Genomic DNA, 20,117 nt, shown 5'->3' with positions numbered 1-20,117 from the left:
AATCCCACAATCAAGCTCAATTTATAGGTAATATTAGATATATAATAACTGTGGCTAAAAGCCCACTTTGCCTTGTTTGTTGATTTCCAGGGGCCTGTAAAACTGTTGTGTGCCACCTGTTGTTCAGACCTGAAGCCAGGAAGCACCTGACAGCATAATAACATAGGTGTTTAATTGGCCAATTTATCTTGAAGATGTTTTAAGCTCAATATATATATAATAAAAAAGCACTGCCATTCAAGATTTTCCACCAGGTATGATCCACCAACAGTGCAGAATTTATTCTCAAGATCTCAAGAACTTTCATATCACTTAAATGAGGTTACGAATAGATACTTTCTTTCTAAGAAAACATTTGTTAATTGTGGAGATCAGTCGCAGAATGGCAGCTTTCAGATTTTACCTGATAATGCATTTAGTTGCAACACTGTACGATTTATGGCTATTAACAATGGCCTCCAGTCTTCTAGCCTATATTTTGGAAATGTCAGCATTTAATGTGAACTATAATTTTGCAGTAGTGACCATTTTAATGAAAACAGTGCTATACATCATCATCATATATTCAGCCTACAATGTGCTATACATCATCATCATATATTCAGCCTACAATGTCTTGACAACTTACAAACATCTGTATACTCCTAATTTAACAACTTTGGTGTGAGTCAGCCACACAATGCATGTCAAAAATGTGAGGCCAGAATGCAAGTCAACAATGTCCTGGCCTTGGGCCATTTCCATTCAAAATGTTCACATTCTTCAAAAAAATAACATTTGTGTTTTTAAGGAGCATATCTTTGCGAAAATTTTAGACAGATGCATGGAACTTGCTAAACATTATTGCAGTGAAGGACTTGTGTACCAAGTTTCATGTGAATACCTTCAATAATTTTCCACAAGTGGCAAAAACTGAAAATGTTTTTCAAGCTGTTGCAACTGGCCTCAATTCTCTGAAAATGTCACTGGTATTTTATTCAGATATAATTCAATCTTTGGATATTAAATTTCTAAAATCATGTTTAAATGGAGACAAATAGAACGTTTATGGAGCATTGTGGCACAGTTTTAAAAGTTATCTTTTTTATGATACATGTAAATAAACCCTCAATTACAAAATTACTTTATATAGTTACATTTTACATAAGTTTATTACAGACAAAATAGAGCTGATCTGAACAAGCTGTAATTTGATCACTGAAGTTCAATAGAGAGAAAACCCAAACAGATCATCCCCAGGGAGGAGGATCAATAGACATGCTCTTGCCAGAGCACCACTTGGCGCCACTCAACATAGTGTTTCCTCAATAATTGGTATTATCTAATAAGCTTTCCTATATATACTTTCATATATATATATATATATATACAAAACTATGCAATCTGGAGCGATAAATCATGCCAATATCTGAGCTTTTAAAGAATCATCATGATGATGTAAGCGAAATTATATAACATTAAACAATTACCAGTGGTTTGTAAATGATGCATGCAAGATTTACATCAAATTCTTATGTTCAAAATCGTATTTATAGGAATCACATTACCATGTCCAGCAGCCATTTTTTCTGTTTAAACTCAATTAAAAAGTCACAAGAATGATATATAGTCATTGATTACCTATTATGTATTGTTTTCATGTCATTGCAGATGCTTACTCAGGTCAAAGTTTGCCAGCGGCTCTTTTTTAACATGATAAAATCTTGTTAAATTTGTCATCTATTGTGTATTAGGAACATTTATCAGAACAAAATCATCTGAAAACACAATTTACCCCAAGGGGCAGGTATAATTGTGGTCATTTTTCATCCATGGGTAATTTATATTTAGGTCACAGTTGCCTAGATTTTTAAATGATTTAGTATTTATATAGTTTAAACAGGTAAAAATGATAGCATTAATCTTTTACGGTTCTTTTATTAATGAAAGTAGAGTCAATGATTTGCTCACCAATTTGGAAGAACTGAAATTGGTAGTGCAAATGACATGTCCATAACAGTGGACAATTAAAGCATTTATGTCAATAAATCTACTAGTACCCAGTGCATGACAAACTGTTTTATTACATGACTTCCTATATTTACATATAAATCACTGGTGGATAGTTTTTCTATATGAATGGTCAATAGTTTGGTAGCTGGTCAACAGTTCCAAATTTTCTAGTGGGCAACAGATTTTTCTTATGCTGTATTGCATATTATTTTAGTTTGATATGTTAAAGTAAACTGGCACATTTCTAGAGGAGAATAACTGAATTTATATTGAATTACTTTTCAATCAATTAAAAGGCACGTAACTTTTGGTCGTTGAAGGGCTCAATGAACTACAGCCCTTGGACTTATGGCCTCAGCAATATTTCACTTGTCCTTCCTATTACCTTGTCAAAATATTTCAATAAGTGTTTATTATTATAAAGGCCATGGGCTTCATCTACGACCATAGATTCATTAGTGTGTATCAAGATGGCTCTTCTGACATAATAATATGCCTCTACGTGGCTGTTGGCATACATCCGTTGCTGAAGACAACTCTTCCAGGTCCTGCCAACATCAGCTACTGTCGACGTCCTGCCAACATCAGCCACTGTCCTGCCAACATCAGCCACTATCCTGCCAACATCACCCGTGCATTACAAAGTCTCAAGAAGATTACCTACCTTTTATGGAGAAACCGTTCAACACATTATTTTGTAACAACATTAGAAATAATCAAAATCAAACCCCACTAACCGGGCTGTGAGCCATCCTTTAGCGACGTGCCCGACCTTCGTAGGACCTTCACTTCCCCTCCTGAAAATAGACAAGGTCATGGTTAAGTAAAATTTTTCCAAGGTCAATATATCTAAGATGCACAGAAAATATTCAGGCAATAAAATGCAGTATTTCAACCATCTCAACCTGTCAAATAAGGGCAAGTTTAATATAAAATGCTTCTATTATTTTTATCTACCAAATCTTATAAGTCCTTATAATTTCAGCCTAAATCAGGGATTTGAACCAAGGTTCATCCAGCTCTATCAATTCAAACCTTACAAAAACATGACCAAAGAATGCCCTTCATATCAACCTAAAAAACTTTATCAAATGATACTTTCACATCAAACACATTTTTTTATTAAATGTCCTAGTCCCTGGTCAGTACATCAAGAACACTTACATTAATTACAAAGAATATTTACCCAGTGTAAGGATAGACAAAAATGTGTTAGTAATGAGATGGATTAATGGTCAACAATGGCTATCTGGCTGGACAAATGCCATTGGCCATTTCTTTATATAATGTCAACGCCCTTGGCAAAATGGATTAATTTTAGAACATTTTGGCACATTTTTAATAAAACTGTGAGTCAAATGTTTAAAGAAAAATCATAGATTGACAAGGACCACTTACATATATGTCTGATTTAAAAGATATCTCTCGTAACTTAACTATACTCTTTACAAAAGTTCATGACTTGGTTAAAAAACTGTTCTTAATTTTTAAATCAAAGACGTCATATTTCCAAATCATGAACATAAACATGATTTATAAACAAGAGCTGTCGTAAGACAGCGCGCTCGACTACGCTGCTTTGACTTAGAAGTGAATACAATAACGATGTATTATGTGCCTGTCAATAAAAAAAGCAATAAAACAATCAAATTGAAAAGTGAACAAGAATCGCAATGTGACAAAACCAGGTTTTTAATGATTGGCAGAAGAGATTCAGTTTCAACTGCTTTCTTCTATTTTTTGTAACAGTGACCTCGATCCTAAGGGCCCCAAACACAATCCCATGGAAGTCATCCATAAACTCTTCCTACATATCCAGTTTAGTCACAGTATGTCAACCATTACTGAAACAGCAATCTATTTTTAGAAACAGTGACCTTGACCCTAGGGGCACCAAACACAATCTCAGGAAAGGTCTCTATAAACTCTCCCTATATTCCTAGTTTGGTCACAATAAAATTATGTAGACCCTTACTTAAGTTATTCAATACCAACCCTTTTTCTATTAATAGTAACCTTGACCTTGATCATAGCGGCCTCAAAAGCATTCCAATAAAAGGTCTCCATAAACTCTTCGTATTGACCAAGTTTGGTCTCTTTATGTCAATCCTAGCTAAAAAAATAAAATTATTTGATACATATGGTGACTTTGATGCTGCCCTCCCACCAGCCCGCCCTAACAATGACGCAAGTCATTCAATATGAAAATGCGGTTAAGAATATAAAAATGTGCCTTTCAAAAGAAATTATATTAGAAAAAAAAAAAAAAAAAAATCATTCAAGGGCCATAATTTGTATGTAGGGTTAGAATGGAGTTATGTTCCTTGTTGTAAGATGGTCGTCAATAATTCTGCGTAGTATTAAGTGCATTGAATGAAAGGTATATAAGTTTTTTTATTAAAATTCCAACTTGCCCTAAAACTTTAACCTGCCCTTAAACTTTAACCTAAGTCAATCAGGGGCCATAACTTGTATTAAGGATAATATGGAGTTATGAAACCTCATTGTGTGATGGTCCTGAACAACTGTGTGAAGTATTAAGTCAATTAAATGAAGGGCATAGAAGTTATCAATAAATACCCCAACCTGCCCTAAAACTTTAACCTAAGTTCAATAGTCAATCAGGGGCCATAATTTGTATAACGGATAATATGGAGTTATCTAACCTCATTACGTGATGGCCCTGAACAACTGTGTGAAGTAATAAGTCAATTGAATAAAGGGTATTGCACTTATAAGTGAAAATCCCAACTTGCCCTAAAACTTTAACCTGCCCTAAAACTTTAACCTAAGTCAATCAGGGGCCATAACTTGTATAAAGGATAATAACCTCATTGTGTGATGGTCCTGAACAACTGTGTAAAGTATTAAGTCAATTGAACGAAGGGTACAGAAGCTATTAATAAATATCCCAGCCTGCCATAAAACTTTAACCTAAGTTCCATAGTCAATCAATGGCCATAATTTGTATAACGGATAATATGGAGTTATCTAACCTCATTATGTGATGGCCCTAAACAACCGTGTGAAGTATTAAGTCAATTGAAGGAAGGGTATTGGACTTATAAGTGAAAATCCCAACTTGCCCTAAAACTTTAACCTAAGTTCAATAGTCAATCAGGGGCCATAATTTGTATAACGGATAATATGGAGTTATCTAACCTCATTACGTGATGGCCCTGAACAACTGTGTGAAGTAATAAGTCAATTGAATAAAGGGTATTGCACTTATAAGTGAAAATCCCAACTTGCCCTAAAACTTTAACCTGCCCTAAAACTTTAACCTAAGTCAATCAGGGGCCATAACTTGTATAAAGGATAATAACCTCATTGTGTGATGGTCCTGAACAACTGTGTAAAGTATTAAGTCAATTGAACGAAGGGTACAGAAGCTATTAATAAATATCCCAGCCTGCCATAAAACTTTAACCTAAGTTCCATAGTCAATCAATGGCCATAATTTGTATAACGGATAATATGGAGTTATCTAACCTCATTATGTGATGGCCCTAAACAACCGTGTGAAGTATTAAGTCAATTGAAGGAAGGGTATTGGACTTATAAGTGAAAATCCCAACTTGCTCTAAAACTTTAACCAGACGCCGACGCTGGAGTGAGTAGTAAAGCCCTCCTTATTCTTCGAATGGTCGAGCTAAAAATATACACCAGAAAATTTCTTGAACCTGTTGCACATTAACCTTCCTCTAACAGGATATTGAGTTTAACAGTTAGAATAACTTTCAACTGATCTCTTGTGGAAATAGATTGTTGTGAAAATGAGTAATCATGATTGCATAGACTGACAAATATTCCTAGGATGTCTGCACTGTATCAAACCCTGCAGCACACCACATCACACTCACACCAAAATCAATCTCATAATTCTCATCTTTCTATGAGACTGCATGCAACTGCACAATATCAGCTAGCTAGCAATGCTGTTAACCATCACGAACAAACAAAAAGCTATACAATTTTCATTAACAATCTTTCAAAATCAGATTGAATGACTGATGAAACTACATTTAAGTGTGATATCAATGAGTTCATTACATCAAATGAACAATATGAACAAAATATAGAAAGAGAGCCCTAAATGAATGACAATGCTCATGTGTTGTGTGTTTTTTGGTTCAGTTTTAACGTAATTGTATTATACTGCTGTCACTGTACCTCAGATCTACCAAGTAATTATGAATTATTTGTGTCATCTCTTCATCATAGTAAAACATTGATGAAAAGAAACAATTTGATAATTGAACTATGTAATACTTAAACAATACTCACAAATTAACACTATAAAATGCTGAATGTAAATTCCAACTGCTGACAAAGCACAATCTGAAATTATTCTGTTACGCTGAAAAACCTCAGGAGTTGCACTTCTCTGAGAGTTGTCAGGCACGGCATTTTCCCACCATATTCTCTAATTAACTGTCATGAAATAACACACAAAAAAAACCATCAGACATTAATGACATAAACTTTAACCAGCTAACAACATCCAATGCTGTGACTAGAACATCAATACTGCACTCATTAGCGATTAAGCTTCCTCTTTCCACAAATACCACAGGAAACTAGCATGTCAAGTAGATACAGGTTCATAGTTTAATATAACTTTCTAAATTATTATTATAACTTCATGGGTTTGTCAACATTGAAAACTAAACATCAACCTAGAAGAGTTTGCACCAACCTAAATAGTTTGTTGAAAGTAACACCAATTACGTAAAAGGGTTTGAAATCAAAACACCAACCTAGAAGGGTTTGTCAACAACGAAAACTAAACACCAACCTAGAAGGGTTTGTCAACATTGACAATTAAACACCAACCTAGAAGGGTTTGTCAACAACGAAAACTAAACACCAACCTAGAAGGGTTTGTCAACATTGACAATCAAACACCAACCTAGAAGGGTTTGTCAACATTGACAATTAAACACCAACCTAGAAGGGTTTGTCAACATTGACAATTAAACACCAACCTAGAAGGGTTTGTCAACATTGACAATCAAACACCAACCTAGAAGGGTTTGTCAACATTGACAATTAAACACAAACCTAGAGGGGTTTGTCAACATTGACAACTAAACAACAACCTAGAAGGGTTTGTCAACATTGACAACTAAACACCAACCTAGAAGGGTTTGTCAACATTGACAATTAAACACCAACCTAGAAGGGTTTGTCAACATTGACAACAAAACACCAACCTAGAAGGGTTTGTCAACATTGACAATCAAACATCAACCTAGAAGGGTTTGTCAACAACGAAATCTAAACACCAACCAAGAAGGGTTTGTCAACATTGACAATTAAACACCAACCTAGACAGGTTTGTTAACTTTAACAACTAAACACCAACCTAAAAGGGTTTGTCAACATTGACAACTAAACACCAACCTTGTAGGGTTTGTCAATTTGACAACTAAACACCAAGCTAGACGGGTTTGTCAACATTGACAATTAAACACCAATCTAGAAGGGTTTGTCAACATTGACAACTAAACACCAATCTAGAAGGGATTGTCAACATTGACAACTAAACACCAACCTAGTAGGGTTTATCAACATTGGCCAAAAAACACCAACCTAGAGGGGTTTGTCAACATTGACAACAAAACACCAACCTAGAAGGGTTTGTCAACATTGACAATTAAACACCAACCTAGAAGGGTTTGTCAACAACGAAAACTAAACACCAACCTAGAAGGGTTTGTCAATATTGACAATCAAACACCAACCTAGAAGGGTTTGTCAACAACGAAAACTAAAGACACAAACCAAGAAGGGTTTGTCAACATTGACAATTAAACACCAACCTAGAAGGATTTGTCAACATTGACAACTAAACACCAACCTAGAAGGGTTTGTCAACATTGACAACTAAACACCAACCTAGTATGGTTTGTCAACATTGACAGCTAAACAACAAGCTAGACGGGTTTGTCAACATTGACAATTAAACACCAATCTAGAAGGGTTTGTCAACAATGACAACTAAACACCAACCTAGTAGGGTTTATCAACATTGGCCAGAAAACACCAACCTAGAGGGGTTTGTCAACATTGACAACAAAACACCAACCAAGAAGGGTATGTCAACATTGACAATTAAACACCAACCTAGACAGGTTTGTCAACATTGACAATTAAACACCAACCTAGAAGGGTGTGTCAACATTGACAACCAAACACCAACCTAGACGGGTTTGTAAACATTGACAATTAAACACCAACCTAGACAGGTTTGTCAACATTGACAATTAAACACCAACCTAGAAGGGTGTGTCAACATTGACAATTAAACACCAACCTAGAAGGGTTTGTCAACATTGACAACTAAACACCAACCTAGAAGGGTTTGTCAACATTGACAACTAAACACCAACCTAGAAGGGTGTGTCAACATTGACAATTAAACACCAACTTAGAAGGGTTTGTCAACATTGACAACTAAACACCAACCTAGAAGGGTTTATCAACATTGGCCAGAAAACACCAACCTAGAGGGGTTTGTCAACATTGACAACAAAACACCAACCTAGAAGGGTTTGTCAACATTGACAATTAAACACCAACCTAGACAGGTTTGTCAACATTGACAATTAAACACCAACCTAGAAGGGTGTGTCAACATTGACAACTAAACACCAACCTAGAAGGGTTTGTCAACATTGACAACTAAACACCAACCTAGACGGGTTTGTCAACATTGACAATTAAACAACAACCTAGAAGGATTTGTCAACATTGACAACTAAACAACAACCTAGAAGGGTATGTCAACATTGACAACTAAACACCAACCTAGAAGGGTTTGTCAACATTGACAATTAAACACCAACCTAGAAGGGTTTGTCAACATTGACAACTAAACACCAACCTAGTAGGGTTTGTCAACATTGACAACTAAACACCAACCTAGAAGGGTTTGTCAACATTGACAACTAAACACCAACCTAGACGGGTGTGTCAACATTGACAATTAAACACCAACCTAGAAGGGTGTGTCAACATTGACAACTAAACACCAACCTAGACGGGTTTGTCAACATTGACAACTAAACACCAACCTAGACGGGTTTGTCAACATTGACAATTAAACACCAACCTAGACGGGTTTGTCAACATTGACAACAAAACACCAACCTAGAAGGGTTTGTCAACATTGACAACTTAACACCAACCTAGAAGGGTTTGTCAACATTGACAATTAAACACCAACCTAGAAGGGTATGTCAACATTGACAACAAAACACCAACCTAGACGGGTTTGTCAACATTGACAACAAAACACCAACCTAGACGGGTTTGTCAACAATGAGAACTAAACACCAACCTAAAAAGGTTTGTCAACATTTTCTTTTAGGCTCTTTAGCAACTGCATAAAGTCTTACAGTTATTTTTCAGTGAGTCAGCTTAGGCAGCAAGGAGACATAAATATATTTTCCTACGTTTAATTAGTAATTAAAGGGTGGTACAGCATTAGCACAAAAAACACATCAATGTGCCATAAAACACAGACAGAACTCCTATTTGTGAAAACTAGCTAGTTTATCTGGAGACAAAAGGGATACAAATGTCAGTGCAGCTTCATCAACTCAATCATGAACATGTTGGCTGATTTTGAATGCAGTCAACCTGCAGCTCTTGCGACAGACTACATTTACTTCAATGACAATGACTACCTGTAATATCCAATTAAGAATAGACTTCCCCCGACTAATTATGTCCATAGTTCTAGGAAAGATGACAGAAATACTGACAAAGTCACAAACAATTGATGTGATCCTTAAGAAATAAAACTAAACTGCCTATTGTAAAAGGTATCAGGTATAAATGTCATAATTACAACCACTCACTTGTCTTCTATAAAAAGAAGTTTCATATAGAGTAGCATTTGAATATGGAAAATGTCATTATGCCTAATACTTATAAAGTCAAATTAATTCCCTGGAACTAGTTATGTATACATTTATTCTTAAATGAGGTCATTTACTAGAAAAAAGATATGTACCTGAACTCAGAAACTGAGTATTCTGCCTCAATAAATAATTCCAACCTTTGAACAATAACTTAGAATTCCTTGATGAAATATGTATATCTCAAGAAAAAAACAACATCAGAAGCACACTGAAAGTAAATCCAATCCAATAGAATAAACAAAATGAGCTTTTCTGCATATCTAACCAGTCTTACAGATGATGACTGGTTTTCAAACGTTGGGAGTCATGTTAACAATAATCAATATGATATTCTCCCATCTTCTTGGCATATTGCATATCAGTAAAGGTTTTAATAGTGAACAACAGATCATTCATAACTTGCTTTACTTCTAGTATTCACCTGCAAATGCTAGTAAAACATCATCTGTTGGCCTTTATTGCTTTACTAGAATATCAGTAATGGGTTTTTAAAGTACTTTACTATGCCTTTCAAGGTTTGCATGACAATCAATTGGCAAGGCATGAGAAAAAACATTTTGTTTACATTTGCAGACTAAATGCCTCATAAAAAAGCTTGAGCTCATAAAAAAGATCAAGAAAATTATGGAAGCCTTTAATATGGAACTTATTTGATAATAAATTGACTGAGAGACTTACTAACAATAATAAAACTTCGCCTGAATCTCAAAACTATGGCCATTCTAGCTGATATCAACTGATGCTATCAAAGAAAACTCTTCTCTTACCCACAACAAACATGACAACCATGTCCTTATCTTCATTTGCGTGTTTAGCTGTCTCTTTCCTGATGGCTTCCACAACAGTATCCATATCAAAAGCATCTTTCCCCTTCTCCACCTCAGGTCCACTACAAAACAGCAGGTCTTCCATTGAAATACTAAGAAAACTTGCCCGCTCTTTCTTTTCATCTGTATGGTGAGAAGATTCCAGGGAACTGCATGTACCAGACCTATCTCTATTTACACCATTTGGTTTCAATTCAATGTTGTCATGATGTTCCACATGAAAACTTTCATCCTGCAAAGCCTGGGATTGTTCGTTGTTATCATGGTTTTCAGTATCTAAAGTTTCATTACTTACAGTGTTAATGTTTTCTGTTTTTCTTGTAAATAACTCCTCTATCTCTTCACCTTCTGTTACCTTAAGACTATCAACATTTTCTTGAATGTCTTTATCAGTGACAATAATTGCACAATCATCTATCCTATTTGAATCCAGAGTCAAACTTTCAATTAGATCACCTTGCTCATTGCTGCTTCCACTTTCACATGCCAAATGCATATATGTAGATACAAAATGTGTGTTTCCACACTCAGCATCAAGACTTGGAATATTCTTCATACAATGGCTCTGATTTTGACATTCTGCAGAAATGTTGTCTTTGGATTCAAGTTGTCCATTATCTTTAGCAAAATAACAATCCTTGTCCATATCTTCAGTGCTTTCAAGAGTGCCTGGGTCTAAACTATAATGGTGCATTTTGTTTTCACCACTTTGTATGGTCACACCATCATCTTTAAGTATCTCACAAGAGCCACTGTGATTATCAATTTCCCTAGTAAAGCAATTGTCAGCTGGGGTGTGGTCAAAGGAATCTTGCAAAATACATGGCATATTGTAATTGGCAAAGTTGTTTGTAGTAGGGTCTGAGTCTTTGTTTTCATACATAAGTTCTGTTAAATCATTTACACTTTTTTCAGAAATACTTGTATTGAAATACAGAACATCTTGTTCTAATTCTCCAAAGAGAATTGTGTTCCATAAATCTATAATTGAACATGGTTTACTGTTAAAACCAGAACATGAAAATGTTTGGAAAGATCCACTCCCTCTAGTCAATAATGATTTGTCATTGTCCTCCAATGAAAGGTTTCGAAATGAACCTTCGTAATCAAGTTTTTCTTCAACATCTACTTGTTGTTCATCCGCCTGATAATTAGAAAAGCATTCAGTGCCAATTGACTTAATACCTTTAATCACAATTTTGTCAAAGCAATCATAAATTATATCTGTAGACAGTTTTTCAGACCATTCGTCTAAATGAGTAGCAGTTAACACTGTGGGGGCTTTATCTTCAGTTTTTTCTTCCATAAAGGTTTTACACAAATTTGCATCAGTTTTGGAAGAAATCCAACCAGAATCAACATCAGTCCCACAGTCGCTGCCATCTTCATTAGGGTAAGTCAATTCAGTTACATTTAATAATTTGTCAATGAAAAATTCTTGTCTTTCAACTAGACACATGTCATTATCCTTGTCAAATTTTATTCCTCCTTCATTTATTGTTTCTTTCCTTTCAAAACAATCGTTTTCAACATCTGAAAGCTTTCTTTCTTCAAAATGCTCACTTTCAATTTCTTTAGCTTCACTATTCTCAATTCCCTCAGTGTCAGTATTGCCCTGTCCACATATGTTAAATTTGTTTAGGTCTACTAAATTGCATTTAGTAACTAAAGCCCTTATTTCAACATGATCATTACAAACTTTATTTACTGAAACACTATCTATCATTCCTGCGGTTGAATCAAATTGGGAATCTGTATCAAAAGACCTGCAATTTTTGTTTTCTTTATCTATATCCAACTGCTGATCTTCAGTTAAATGTCTACTTGACACTTTTTTGTCAAGAAAACTTTTATTTTTTTCCTGATTGTCAAAATCTGGTTCATCTCTCTCATAGTTGTCAGCTAATTGGTCATCTATACATGAATAGGCATTATTACTTTTTCCTGAAAATGAGTTTGTTCCCTGTGAGCTGCTTTCTGTCCCAGAATTGATATGACTTTCAGAGCTTTCCTTTGGGTCTGCTGTTGACTCACTATCATTTTCAGAGTCTGTTTCCAGAAATTTCAAATGACTGTCTATGAGTGCTTTTGAATGTAAGTGTTCCAATCTCTTTAGCACTTTTGAGGGCTGCCTTTCCAGAGATTGACTTCTTTTAACTATGCATACTTCTCTTTGCCTAGTTTCATCAGAGCTGTTGGATTCACATACGCTCTGAGACCTTCTCAATCTTGCTGTTCTTTGAGACCTAGTCTGAGATAAGCGATGTCTACCTTTGTCAACACTAGAGCTAGTTTCCTCTACATGCTTTTCTTGCTTAACCTCAGCTGCACATTGTTCTTCTACATCACCTATCCTATGTATTTCCTGACATTCTGAGAGAGTTCTTCTTGATAATCTATTAAGTTTAACATTCAAAAGAAAGGCTGAAGAGGTAGAACTGTATGAATACCTTCTTTTACATTTATCAATTCTACCAGAGTCAGAATAACGCCTGTGCAATGTACCATCAATATACAGTGGTAAAGGTGGTTTCAAAGTATTCTGTTGTCTTTCATTTGACTCAATAGGTCCATGATTTTCTGAATCTGTTCCTGGTAAGCGGAGGTCCCAGTAGGAAGTGTTAGTGATTTCTTCAAGTACAGAAGTTTTGCTGCCATTTATGGACAATGGATCATCTATTCCAGGGTTATACTCAGAAAAAGAGCCCTTTTTATGTAACACATCTGAGCTCCCAAAACTTGATGTTCTTGATCGGCATGGAGAATTATCATAGCTTGTTGATTCATCTAGACTGACGTTAAATGCAAATTTCAATGGTGCACATGAGCCACAACAGTCAATTGCTTCACTTGGATCATCTGAAGAACTCTGGTTATTGTCAATACTGGCATATTGTCCAAGAACATCAAACTTTGGACTAACAGCATCGTTTCTTCCACTTTTCTTGTGCTCTTGAATCTGTTCCTCTTTTAATGCAGAGCCTATATCAAAGCTCTCTAATGGTGACTGAGAATATGCGTTCCTAACATTCCATACTCTTGCACGATCAGTGCCTCCTGATATAATGGCTTCGGAGTGGACTCCATCTTCAACATTGATAGAGTCAAATAACCTTCGACCCTTTTTGGATTTTCCTGGCTTCAAGGAGTATGAACTGCTCTTCCTATGGAACAAGCTTTGTAGACTTTTTGAAAGACTTTTTCTCTTTTTGTGTCCAGGTGATGCTTGTGCAGCCATTCTGTTAAGTTACCATCAGGTGCTTTAGATTTTACTTTTAAATAATATTCCAATCCAGTTCCATCCCTTCTTAAGTATAAAACTATTGTGTTTGTATATACACCATAAAACTTCCACCATTCATATAAAAGCCAGAAATATACTATGAAAATGAATAGGTATATTAACTAAAAGAGGCTGTCATCTGCCATCCCACATGTGACCATGATAAAAGTAATTACTTATGCCATTATTGTTTTTACCTGTACTCTTTTCCTACAATGTACCTTTCATTTACCTCATCAAACTGACAGTACAATTAACTCTCATGAACAGACCGTTATGAAACATGGTTCAAATTATGACAGGACAGAGGCTGACCAAGTTTACAGCCCCAGTAATGGCAAGTGCAGTGTCTCAGCTGTGCGAGTGTAATGCTTATTTATGGTAAAAAGAAATATATTTTGACAGGAGGTAGGCAAAGGTTGAGATGCTTTACTAAATGCTGATGAAAGCAAACTGTGCATTCAAATAGTATGACCAAATTATGTGAACACATTAAATGCATTATTCCCACTTAACTCTTGAAATTACCTAAAAAAATATATCAACAAGTCAGTTATATTCTTCATGGTTGAAAATAAGTCCTTATTTTCTCCAAACTCCAATGTGTCACCAGAGCAATCAATTGAGTCCTCAGAGGGAGGCCATTACCTTGTCAACAGAGCACACTGATGTCATTTATTGCCCAAACCAACTTCCTCCTTGTACTATAATGAGGTCAATACTTGAAGACAACTAATTAACTGAGTATTTTTTTAGTAAAACCAAATGTGGAAACACGATTTTTTAAACAAATTGTAGAAACAACAAATATTGTTTCAAGACCACACAAAAGCACAAAAAGATGTAAATGGAAATTTGTCTTATATTAATCTAACACTAATTCACTAGGAAAGAAATATTGGTTGTGAAAACTGCTAATAAAGACCAACAAAAAGACAAGCAATACAAAAACATCACTGGATTACTATGTAGGTATACCTGAAGTAGTTAATCCACAACTATTGTCATTGGCATTGCAGTCCAGGTCTTCAATGGGGCACACAACTGGCAGCTTGAGCTCACTACCGGAGATGAGCGCTATATTCTCATAGGACACTGTGTAGAGGCAAAACACATCATGCTTATCCACAGATATGGAAAAATCTCGCTCCAGGCGGGTCAAAGTACAATCCTCGCAACTATCTTCCCCCTCATTGTCATCAAATATCGTATCCATGGCAACACTTCCAGGTAAACCAGAACTCTAAACGCACTTACAACTATTTCCAATTATTGACTCGATATTTGCTTTCACTTCAACCCAGTAGTATTTCTATGCCACTCACATTGTAAGGTTGTCATGATGAATAAAGAAAAATCATCAAGAAAAAATGTCTAGAAACTTAATATTGGTAAAAACTAATGAAATTGATAGGTAATTAATCAATCTGCTTACTTAAATTTGTACTAATTTACCATACTTGTCCTAAACCGGTATGTTCAACATTAACTTATCATTCAAATCAGTTCACTTTGAAGAATCCAAATAATTTTGTTCTTTTTTGGAAAACGACAATAGCGATATGGTTTTATTAAGAGTTATGGGAACATAAAATTCTTTAAATAATCAAATTATTTGTTTTATAATACTAGGGCAAATACAAAGTGTCAACAGTACAACTACGGTAGTGAACCAACCTCAGTAGTATTGGATTGAATTTCAATCAAAATTGACAGTTTTCTCATAATCAATTAACATTGATGGTAGGTAACATTTGCTCACCAATTAGTGTGTCAATTTGATACACTGGTTCACTTGACAGCTTCCTCAAACGTTAAATATAGATCTGACTTGAACCTTCCCACATGGACCTACTTTTTAATTGTAAAGTTTTAAGTAATACACTGTACCTTTCAACATTGAGAAGGAACACCAGACATGCCGCATATCAGCAATAGAACTTCAGAAAGTCCCCCAAAACTCAAAATATTAATCGTCAATAACTGAACAACAACAAACAAATAATAATAAAGAAAATGGGAATAGCTCAACTAGAGGGATTGACCATGCACCTTCAATCTCCAGTTGTAAATGCTGAAGAGCACTGTCTGATATGACGGGTCTTCTAGGTGAACAAATCAGGAAGAATTCTAGTAAATCAATATTTGTCAAACTCAATGAAATATCTTCATAACTTGTTAAGGCAACAAATAATATTCTCATCATTTATTCAATTGACATTGAACAGCAGAACAGATATATCACAACTGATGTAACAGTGCCAATACTGATGACACTGCATGGTCCTTTGTCAACTATCTCTCTGCAGAATAATTCCATAGAGAGGCGTCAACAATTTATGGAAATAATGCAATAATGTACAAATGTATAACTGATAATCTATTTGTCAATTCGTAATATTGGAACCAAAGCAATGTCCAGAGGTAATCAGTATTGAAATTGAACGCTATTATTATTAAACAATAAAAGTATGCTAGAATTCAAATTCACACAGCTACAATAAGTATATTCTGGAAAGGAGATCCTTTGGAAGCACATACAACATCCAAAGTTTGATAACATCAGTCTAGGCTTTATTGCAGTGTTCATTAACAGTAAAGTTGTGTTCAACACTGTCAATGCTCCCTAGCTCAGACGCACTAGCAGAGGCAGTTCACTATTTAAAAGAATCACAAGACATACTCAATGCTCCTAAAGGGTCAACACATAAATAAATATACTTTGTAGGGGTTTCATTTGGTTATTAGAAAGCAGGGTAAACTACTAAAAAGTAAGCAGGTCTGGGGGACCTTTCCCAGTAAAGTTCAAAACGACAGGAGAAAAAAAGTAGCCTGTAGCCCATTGAAAATAAACTGGTTAATTCTTTGGTTCTGGTTAAAGTTAGCCAAAATGTTCATTGATTGGTCAATATTTATCCAATAATTACTATTATCCAATGGAATCATTTTAATGTGCAAACTATAGCTCAAAGATAACCGAAGGAGAACTTATCAAAGTGTAATGCACTTGACTGCTGGTGGACAGACGCCACTTGCCATGGTTTTTATTTGCCTCCCTGTTGTTTTGAAACCTCTGCTTTGGATGAAATATAAGTAAATTTATATTGAAAACCTTGATAAACTCCAAGGAATTTTAGAAAGAAACAATGAAGCATTACCTTTCCATCGAGGCTTTGGTGACTTTTGTCCAAGGTTGAAGGTCACAGACCTTTTCAGCCCCTTCAAGAACTTAGGTCTCTGATTCATGTCCGGGAGGCAGAAGAATTGCTTTTATATTAATTAATATCCAAGAACAGAACACTTAAATCCAGTTATAATCCCTATTTCAATGAATGTCTGAGACAGTGTTCAGTTGTCCAACATCTATCAGTTCATGTTTGAAAGCAAAAGTTCATCCTTGGACAATGGAAGATATCTATCACGTATTTTACTGAAATACTGATTCAAATGCAAAACCAATTAGTGAAGGTGAAGAAATTGTTTTCATCCTAGGGTCTTAAAAGTTTCAACTGTCTTTCAATGCCTACAGAGCTATGCATTAACTGACCCCATCTTCAATTTACAATGATTATTTACTTATCAAGTGGTCATGACATTGAATATGATTTAAAGCCCGACTAACAGCACTTTAACAGCTTTTATAATGGGTTTTGTCCATAAAACCATAAAATCGGAGCTAGTATAAAAGTCACTTATCATAACAATAATTATGGTATCACAGTGTACCACTAATTCCTATCACTAATCTAAAATTTCAGCAGAAGTTTAAATATAAATCCAGCCACTGGACAATTTAGTTAAAACCAAATCAACCTATATTTTTCAGTTTTCACGCATCTATGTATATTTGCGATATTTTACTTAATATCTCTAAATCCACTGTTGCTGAAAATTGGTTATTTTGAATACAGCCTTGCTTTATAGTGTTATGTACCCGAAATAAAATGTTATAGTTTAAGTTATGTGTCAAGATTAGCTCATTAAAATCATATCAGAAATCCATGAAAATTGCTTTACAATTAAATTTGGTACGACGTTTACGCACCTGTATATAGTTATATCTATATTGAGGCATCGATAAACGACAACTTTATTATCTCAGTAATATTTTTCATCTTTTAAGAATGTTATTTACTAATTTTATTTTGAGTCACCCTACCAACCAAACCATAAAAATAAAATTCTGCAGCCTCCTACTAGGCTTTTCACATTTATAAAGACTCACATTTCAAATTAATATACAATCCGTCCATAATAAAACAGTGTTTGCCTCCACTGTGAGTCAGCTTCATGTAGTTGAATATGATCAACAAAATGTCACTGCAGATGTGACTGCAATATCAATATGCATTATTCCTTTCCAGAATTACCAGGCATTATTGTCAACACCTCAGCTAATACTCAAGAATGTTCAACAACCAATACTTTATTTTTTTTCTAAAAATTCAAACTTATATTTGTTTTTGTTTTTGGTTTTGTTTTTTTGGAAAAACATTTTTTTGAAAAATCAGGAATCATGGAAATTATTTTCCAGTGTATGATAAAGACTCATTGAAACAACAACAACAACAACAACAACAACAAAATAACTTTGTGACATTGAACTTAATTATGACCAAACTACATGAACTTTGAATAAAACTAGCTGAAAATTACAGTTGTTTGTATTGTAATTATTTCAAATCAGGTCTGTCCAAGCAAGGAATGTTTTTTGTATTCAGTTTTTGGTCATTGTTTAGCTGACATGGACAAGGTCCCTGACAGTCAGGATCAGATATACAAGATCTCAAATGTCAGCTGAACTTGTAACTTACATTCACTACACTCATTCACTAATGTTTAGGTTTTTGTCATTTTATAAATACAGAGACTTTTTGCCATTTAAGAAAAAAATTGGAAAAAAGAGCCAATTTGAAGACTAAATTAAACAAGAGCACCACAGAACAAACATTTTGTTTTTCAGTTAAAGGGACAAAACACTAGATGAAACAATTGCAAGAAAGAAAGATATTGTCAACAACTTACATAAGATTCATATCATTGCGTACATGCAACTCATTGAATCTTTATTACTGATGTATCACATCTCTCAAACGCCACATGTATCTTATGATCTATCTGTAAGTTTTTGCGTATTTTTCCTCTTCAAAATTTACTGAGTTTGTCGACCATCGTAAATACCAGTAAATTGTGTTTGTACACTATAAACTGGGAAACCATTATGCGCTATTTTTAAATGGGTAAACACAGCTGAGACAGCGACAAAAAATAATGTAATGTGATGTATTATAGGCCTTATACTAGCCCGTATTGACAATTCTAAGTTTGTTTTGAGGAAATAATGTATTGCCAATTTTGGGACCATCTGGTGTCGAGTCCCTTTAAACATGAGCATAACCCAATAATAGTTACAGGCAGACTCATCGGCCTTGCAGTATATGTACATAAAATCTCTGGCAACATGAAGACCAAGTTTCATTCAAATATATTAGCAATTTTTTAGTTATGGTCAATGTTAAAGAATTTGCACTATGTATTTAAAACATCACAAATCTGCTGACCACACAATCAAAATACACTGACCCTTCTCTTAAAGCTGCACTCTCACAGATTGAACGATTTGACAACTTTTTTATATTTTGTCTTGAAACGAGTGGAAACCAGTTATATAAGACTGTTGACAAAAAATCAGATCGCAGATTTTTATATTTAAGTTCAAAAATTGATGTTTTATGTGTTTTTCTTAAACCGTTAGTAACGGTTTAAGCCATAAAACATTAATTTAGAAACAAAAATATGAAAATCTACGATCTGATTTTTTGTCAGCAATCTTATATTATTGATTTGCATATATTTACGCACAAATTTGCTCTTTCCAAGACAAAAAATAAAAAAGTTGTTAAAATGGTCAATCTGTGAGAGTGCAGCTTTAAAAAAACAACAGACTAGCTTAAAAAACTTGCAATACAATAGTCTTTTTGCTTAATCATACCACAGAATTCACTATACATTTTTTTCAATTAATGGTGCTCAAAATTTCGAAAGGGTACTGTTTTGACGCTATATATTAAAGAACTAAATAAT

At 34.6% G+C, this 20,117-nt stretch overlaps 1 protein-coding gene across 10 annotated transcripts in view; it reads right to left on the bottom strand.

Moving 5' to 3' along the window:
- Positions 1–20,117, bottom strand: part of LOC128231365 (rho family-interacting cell polarization regulator 2-like) — a 56,138-nt gene that overhangs the window by 22,169 nt on the left and 13,852 nt on the right. For 3 of the 10 annotated variants that reach the window (XM_052944099.1, XM_052944101.1, XM_052944093.1), the window contains exon 3: positions 2,730–2,789. Coding sequence is in view for 6 of the 10 variants with exons in the window: in XM_052944093.1 (XP_052800053.1) it covers positions 2,730–2,789 (60 nt within the window). In the remaining 4 variants the exon portion in view is untranslated. Of the gene's footprint in view, positions 1–2,729; positions 2,790–6,279; positions 6,492–10,015; positions 10,167–17,191; positions 18,012–20,117 lie in introns of those variants that run through there. The other 7 variants (XM_052944095.1, XM_052944092.1, XM_052944097.1 and 4 more) reach the window with 7 other exon arrangements.

The sequence above is a fragment of the Mya arenaria genome, chromosome 4 (assembly GCF_026914265.1).
Source record: "Mya arenaria isolate MELC-2E11 chromosome 4, ASM2691426v1".
Classification (NCBI taxonomy): domain Eukaryota; kingdom Metazoa; phylum Mollusca; class Bivalvia; order Myida; family Myidae; genus Mya; species Mya arenaria.
The sequence above is the reverse complement of the archived record's forward strand: the minus strand, read 5'-3'. Positions and strand labels throughout refer to the sequence as shown.